General features: G+C 36.0%; 2 protein-coding genes across 2 annotated transcripts in view; one reads left to right on the forward strand and one right to left on the reverse strand.

Moving 5' to 3' along the window:
• The window catches only part of LOC122246681 (peptidyl-prolyl cis-trans isomerase), a 6,038-nt gene extending 441 nt beyond the window's left edge, over positions 1-5,597 (forward strand). The window contains exons 2-3 of the mRNA XM_043005394.2: positions 3,784-3,965; positions 5,147-5,597. Coding sequence (XP_042861328.1) covers positions 3,784-3,965; positions 5,147-5,399 — 435 coding nt within the window. The 3' untranslated portion in view covers positions 5,400-5,597. The remainder of the gene's footprint in view (positions 1-3,783; positions 3,966-5,146) is intronic.
• Positions 5,598-5,602: 5 nt separating this feature from the next.
• Positions 5,603-7,500, reverse strand: part of LOC122246680 (mitochondrial S-adenosylmethionine carrier protein) — a 13,437-nt gene continuing 11,539 nt past the window's right edge. Inside the window, exons 7-8 of the mRNA XM_086538861.1 lie at positions 6,427-6,565; positions 5,603-5,810 (exon numbers count right to left, since the gene is read on the reverse strand). Coding sequence (XP_086394987.1) covers positions 5,693-5,810; positions 6,427-6,565 — 257 coding nt within the window. The 3' untranslated portion in view covers positions 5,603-5,692. The remainder of the gene's footprint in view (positions 5,811-6,426; positions 6,566-7,500) is intronic.

Here is a 7,500-nt window from a genome sequence, read left to right on the forward strand (position 1 = left end):
TGTATTAATTATTAGAACTTTATTATAGGTAACAAATTATCTGTCTAGCCTTTTGTAAATCACCTGATCATTCTTAAGTTTCAAGCCTCAGAACCCAAGGTTTCATGTAGGCCTATCCAATCTGATTAACCACTTCTGTTATTTTATGGTTTTGCATGTCACTCAAAGTATGGCAATCCTCCTTCTTTGGCACCTGATGCCAAGGCTAACAACATTTGATTTGGTGTCATTTAGCATTTATATACCTTTTTAGGTAAATGCTGTGATGCTAGGGAATATTATGTCACTGTTTCCAAGTGTTAGTGCCGTGTTATGTCATAATGTGATATCCCTTTTATGTGCTACAAATAGATTAAGGCCTCAGTTGGGCAGATCTTTGAAGACAAAGGAAATTGTCAGGTAAAACTCTGTACTATGTTATGAAAAGATTTGATTATCAAATTTTTTTCAATAAATCAATAAATCTGTGCATTAACCCATTCAAGCCGGGGCTGTTCCAGCTTTGCACGGTTGCAATACCGGGATTTTCGAACGCATAAGCCTAACGCCTCAAGATTCTCGGATGCACAAGCCGCGAGCCAGGGCTGCCCGCTCGCTCAACCCGAGGGCCAGGCTTGCTGCCATAGCTCGTCCCAGGCGTCTGACGCAAAAACCACAAAACATGGCATCATGTCAACCGGCTCCAATGGGTTAATAAGGTAGAAAAGAGGACAAGATTTATTCAAAATTAGTGATATCAAATAGATAAATTTTGTATCTGCACTGCTGAATCAAATGCAGTTTTAATTATCATTGGGATTAGGTTCTCGTGGAAATGACGTTGACTCCCGAGGGTACAGCAAATTTATCTTTAGCTTGAGTAAGAGCTCATGAAATGTGACTATATAATTATTTGTAATGTTATTCAGTATGGAACATCAATACCGAGGAAAAAATTGGGAATTGAAAGTTAAATTAGCCATGGAAATAATTAGCTTTTTCATTGATTTATTGGATCATTAGAAATATCTTGCAGAGGAGGTGTGGTTCCTGCCACTTGATGGTGCTACTCTCACTGCTGGTGGATGGAATTCTTGTTGCTTGGGATTTATTATAATTTTAGACTAAATTCAGCATCAATACTCTGTATTATCAATATACACCTTCAGTGAATAATTAGGGTTTCAATTTGATAGTTGATGGTTCTATTGATGATACATATTGCAGCTAGAGGGAGAGTTTGAATAACGCTGTGATTTAAATGGGCATCAGTATTCTCTTGTAATTAATATTAGTTTATGTTCTGGTCAGGAAAGAATGGATTTGGTGAATTTTTTTCAGGGCAATATCCTGTATCTCCTCACCTTTTAAAAAAAACATATATTTTTATTTGGGAGGGAAACTTATCAAAATTATCTTGATAAGATTTGTTTCTGTTGGGAGACCCCCCTCCTCCCCTTTGGGTATTGTATTAAGGTTTATTGATTGTTTTCTTGTGATCATATTTAGAGATAATACATTATAAAGTGAGGATATTGAATCAGATGAAAATTAGATGAAAATAGACTTTGAATATTTGAATTTTTCCCATCACATATTTTCAGTAGTCTGCCTACTGTACAACTTTTGTTTGGATTTGGGTTCCAAATTGTGAAAAATAAAATTTCAGGTATGGGTTTGGGATCTCACCCTTTATGTTTAAGCAACTGAATATTAAAGAGATTTCTGGTGGCAGACATAGTACCATTCAAAATCTTTCAGTTAGATATAGCTATAGATGATATTTCTTTTACATTTTGAGAGGTACTGGTAAAAACTAGGATTTCAGGAAAAATAATAACATGACCATGTGAACCAAATTTCTGTGTACCTAATCTCCTATCAAAAATATTTGCAGCTGCTTTTAGTTCTGAGGACTCATCAAAATAAATGATCAAGCAGTGCACTTCATGTTCCTTTATCTTCTGTAATCAGATATTACCCCGGATTAGGGGGTGCTGGATTGCCTATGTCTGACTATAGGGGTGCCCTTTATGGAGCCACATATTTGTGATTTTAACCCTCTGGACGGGTAGTACACCACGGTACCGCGCATTCAAGGCCCGTTCGCTGGGTGACATCATACGGCGTTGTTTATTTAACTGATTTAGGCCAATGTGTTCGAGAGCCCCGGCATTGTAACATGCAAGGCTGGAATGCCCCCGTCATGAGTGGGTTAAACTAAACCTTTGTTAGTGAATATCATGATAATTACAATGATAATTACCAGTGTTAGTCTTCAAATAGCTGTATGAATCCTGAAGTAATAAAGTAGTATAGAGCTTCATTCACCCTTACTGTCGAATATACCATAAATACTATCATCCTTTATATTTTTATGTCCATTGTTAGTACTAAAACTCGACTCTTAGTTCATTTGTGAGACCATCAGCAGTTGGTTTAATCTTCCACTGCCATGGCATGCAAATGTATCATGCAGCATTCTAGCCCACTCTCTCCATGCATGTAGATTCCATCTGACATCATGAGAGTGAATACAACAATTATTCAGGTCTCTATAAGGGATATAGAGAAGGCTTGAAGTGCCAAAATTGAGTTAGGCAGATTTGGACAGAGAAAGTCGAGCACTATTACCCCATGGGTTTAAACATGGCTTTCTCCTTATAATGTTAATCATATCAAAGATTTTGTGACCTCAGTGCCAGACCAGGTGTTACCGACTTCACATTTTATTGGTGTTTAGCATCAAACGTTTTTGGATGCTATGCTTTCATGGCTGTGTCATGAAGCTGAGAAGCTTGAAAGGAAGTTGCACTACATGTGATATAGGAATGTAAGAAAAAGAAAACAGTAAGTGCCACATTGGATATAATCAAGATATGTATATCATTGCATTTCCCAAACATTCCCATATCTGAATGCAGTCTATTAGCATATTAACCCTCTCTGGACGGGTGGTACAGTACTGTACCGCTCATTCAAAAGCCCAGTGGCCGGGCGGCACAGTATTGTGCCAGCCATTTAATTGATTTAGGCCTAATAATTCGAAAGCCCCGGCATTGTGACATTCAAGGCTAGAATGCCCCTGTCGTGAATGGGTTAAGGGAAATGTGCAGGCACCCCCTCCAATACTTTTTTTCCATGAATTATGACATACGATAACAAACATCTGATGCATCTGGTTGCAGTTGTATGGGTGGTGATTGGAGAGGGCTGTGGTATTGGGTGTTGTGGTGGTTGGTTTAATGCAACACAGAATTTCTTGTAAAAATGACGAGGGGTATGGTTGGATATGCAGAATCTCAAGGGGTACATTGTTGACTGAAGTTTAGGAAAAAATGTTATATTTAAAACATGACTACGATAATTTTTTAATATTACCCAATAACTTTTTTAAATAGGCCTAAGAAATCCAACTGTCTTCATGCAAAATATCAATGACTTTTGAACTAACTTGATTGTATATAAGATTTCATCGCAAAGGTTATGCCATTTTACAGGTTTACAAACTTAAATTGCATTTTTCTTTTTAAAAGTTAGGGCATTTACCATCTTGGAGACCTTGTACTCTCATTTTTTGTAGATTGACAGCCAACTTGTAAATTTGTTTTCATAATGCAAATTTTTTGATACTTTTAGTCTAACAAGTATCTGAACACAACCACTTTAACTTGCTGTCTTTTAACTAAATAGCAGTGCAACTGCTCTGAACACAATCCCTGGAACTAACTTCCTTTTAACTAAGTAGCTTCCTCGTCTCCCCAAATATTTTACATGTTGAAAACAAAACAATAATTTTTGCAGCTAAGGTCTGATGTAGTACCAAAGACTGCAGAGAACTTCCGTCAGCTTTGCACTGGAGAGCAAGGTTTTGGCTACAAAGGGTCCATCTTTCATCGGGTCATCCCCAACTTCATGTGCCAGGGTGGAGACTTCACCAATTTTAATGGAACTGGCGGAAAGTCAATCTACGGCTCCAAGTTCAGGTGAGCAATCTTGTTTGCTAAGGAAATTCACATTATAGGAAAACTTTATGTAGTGAGTGTGAACAGTGGAGGCATGCTATTACACAACAAGATATAAAGTGGAACAATTTGGTTGTGTCATTATTAGGTGACAATTCAGTTCATTGTTTCTGGAGTTCTCTTGATACTCATAACCCTATGACGACGGTGTGTCACACCCGTGTGACACAGCTAAATTCCCCATGCCGGGGTGTCATGCCAGTGTGACATTTCCAATGCAAAATTGCAATGGACCGGCGTAGAGGTTTTCACTTAGCGCGTGCCCCATTGGGAAAGGGTTAAGAGTTTTGCCATTACCATGATTTTGTTGCTAGACTGTCACATGACCATCCCCCATATACTAAGGGAGACTATACAACTAAAATTCTTTCTATAAACCATAGAGGGACTTTTGTAAGGTGGTCACACAAAATTCCAGCAAATTTAGCTTGACATAATTATCTTGATTTGTAAATGGACCACAGCTAGTGTCAAGTGACTGTTGTGAGACAATTGCTTGGCATAGAATGTTTCACAAATTTGTTTTTCATCTTGGTGTGTATAAAGTTTAATACTTGAGTCATCCCTTTATCTTGTAATTATAGTGAAGTTTACAAATAGACTTCATGATAGTTGGAATAATAAAAGATGACTGAATATACTAAGGTTCCATGATGGAATTATCTCCTCTTTCATTACATATTCTTCACTTAAAGTATATTCAAACTGGTATTCCAAATGCTGAATATCATAACAGAAAGTGCCATCTTAACCTCCTTTAGACCCATTTTGATTTCCTTAAATGTTCATATAATTTTATGTCAGTCATATTTGAGAAATAATATCAATCCCAAATTCAGGTTGGTTTTGTTTTCCCAAACATTTATGGTTTTAATTCTTTGGCACATATTACATTGGTAATAAGATTAAGATAAAAAAAAACAAAAAAAAAACTGCAACAGGCACATATTCATACACTGATGTGATGTGCTAACAGTCATGTTCATACACAAGCACATCATGTGTGAGTATGTATATATACACAAGTACAAGTTTTCCTTATATAGTCAAATTTCAGATTTTACCAAAATAATATTTTAGGACCTTTTATCTTTTGTCTAATATTTAAACTTTAACCCCATAACTCTTTTTACTTCTTATAGGGATGAGAACTTTGAACTGAGGCACACAGGACCTGGTATACTGTCCATGGCCAATGCCGGACCCAACACCAATGGCTCCCAGTTCTTCATCACTACAGTAACTACCCCATGGCTGGATGGTGCTCATGTCGTCTTTGGAGAAGTGGTTGAAGGCATGGATGTAGTCAAGGCCATTGAGAAGCTGGGATCTCGATCTGGCCGGCCATCACAGAAAGTCGTTGTGGCCGATTGTAATGAGTTAAAGGGAGAATGAGTTTGACGTCTGAAGTTTAAATTGTGTGTACAGATTGAAGGCGCAAAAAATATTTTCCTAATTCATGAAATATTGTAAATGTTTTCTTAGGAAGTTGTAAATGAGAAACAAGAATTATGTATTTAGAATTTTATATACAAAATGAATCAATATAACTTGTAAGACTTTTTTTCATAATAACTATATAAAAAATACAAATAACAATTATCATTACCCTTCTCTTTATTAATGAGGTAGGAATTACATAAATTGAATATAATGTTCATATTTACACAATAAGAGTGGGTCTTCTGTTATTTATTTAAACCAATTTTGGATTGGATAAATTCTTTTGATTTTTCATATATTCCAAAGAACACTGCTCCACCTAAGGATATCCACATTGTGCGAGGTACCACTCCAGCAAAGAGTCTGCAAGATAGGAAAAGATGTATGAAATATTTATATATACTAGGAAAGAAATTTTAAATCTTTAATCTAGATAATTTTTATTCATACTGACCATGAAACAGATTGATATATAAAGTATCAGATTTATTTATAGTATCCTAATACAGGAAGCTTTGGGTCAGGATAATCAAAATAGACTAAAGGCTGGTTTTGAATACCTACACTTATACATCTAAAGAAGAAAAGGGACCACGTAAGATGGGGATAATATTGCTAAAATCACCATAAAAATACCTCCTAAGTTTGCTATTACATGATTAGTATAAAGGTTATCTAAACACTATCAACATTATAGTTAGTAATGTGATTTGTTACAAGATATAGAAAATATATATACAGAAAAAAGAACAAACAGCTCTTAGAAAACATAGGCTCACAGAATAAGATGTAATTTTATTTCTGTTCTCATTAAAACTGTCTTTCAGTGTATTTGACTGATACTATCTTATAAAAATACAAAATTTCCACACAGGATATCAAACTGCTTATGATAGAAATATGGCTAACAAAAATGAGAAGGCAGTCATTAATAAAGAAATTCTTACTTCAAGGGACTATAACATGCTTTAGTACTTACCCTGATACTCCTTGTTGGCCATAAACTATCCTTATGGCATTGGCAATGTTTCCTTTAGCAATACTGCTATTGTGATCTGCTAACATTATCCTTGTTTTGGCAACATCTAATGGAGTTGTTATTGCAGCTGCCATTCCTCCTGTGACAAAGGAAACAAAAGGAGGTTATTTCATATTTAAATATACAACATACTTAAAAAAAAATACTGAATAAAATGAACAAGGCAGGGGCACAGGCAGCAACAACAGACAGGGAATATGCTCCACACCATCCTAGTTTTAGGACTCATCAATCCCCCCAAAATTTTAACCCACTCATGATATTTAGTGTCATTGGAATATTTCCCACATGGTGGATGCATCCTATCATATCATGGACTTTAACTGTATATACACATTGTACATAGTAATGTTAGTATATACTCATTGCAGTTACATTTGTAAATACACATTTTTCTTGACTTGTTATCCCAGAGGATAAGGCGGGATAAAATCACTTGGCAGACAGCTGTGCACACTTGTTATATTGCTGGTGGGAACAGCATTAGGTAAATATACACTCTGTTGTGAGTGGATTAAAAGGAGAGAGAAAAAAAGTCTAGTAGGCAACATGTCTTGTTACTAATGGGTATTAGAATAACATCATAAACCTTTCATTGATCATTGTGAAGTACAGGTATATAACCTACTCACAGACTGTAGTTGCTGTAGGTAGGGGTCAATTTACACATATAAGTGCATAATTCTCTTGATTTGCTAGCTAGCTGAACAGTATTATGTGCACTTTGAACACATTTAATTTCTGTCATGTATTCATCCTCTCTAAAAAGCCCTGCCAATTTAATGGAAGATACAAATAAGTCAAATGCTTATATCCATTTCTAAATTTGCTGTGTAAAGATTCCTATCAAGCATCTCTTTTGCTTTAATGCATTGGTGGAGGATGTTTCAAGTAGGGGTCCTAAATGTGATGGGAGTTTAGCAGTCTAGGTCTTGTGCCTGTAAGAATTTTGGTGACTTGGCCAGGTGTTGATTTCTTTTAGCCAGACATGCAGCCCCAGAGAAAACAATCATC

The sequence above is a fragment of the Penaeus japonicus genome, unplaced genomic scaffold (assembly GCF_977035675.1).
Source record: "Penaeus japonicus unplaced genomic scaffold, GWHDUDI00000001_assembly GWHDUDI00000008, whole genome shotgun sequence".
Classification (NCBI taxonomy): Eukaryota; Metazoa; Arthropoda; class Malacostraca; order Decapoda; family Penaeidae; genus Penaeus; species Penaeus japonicus.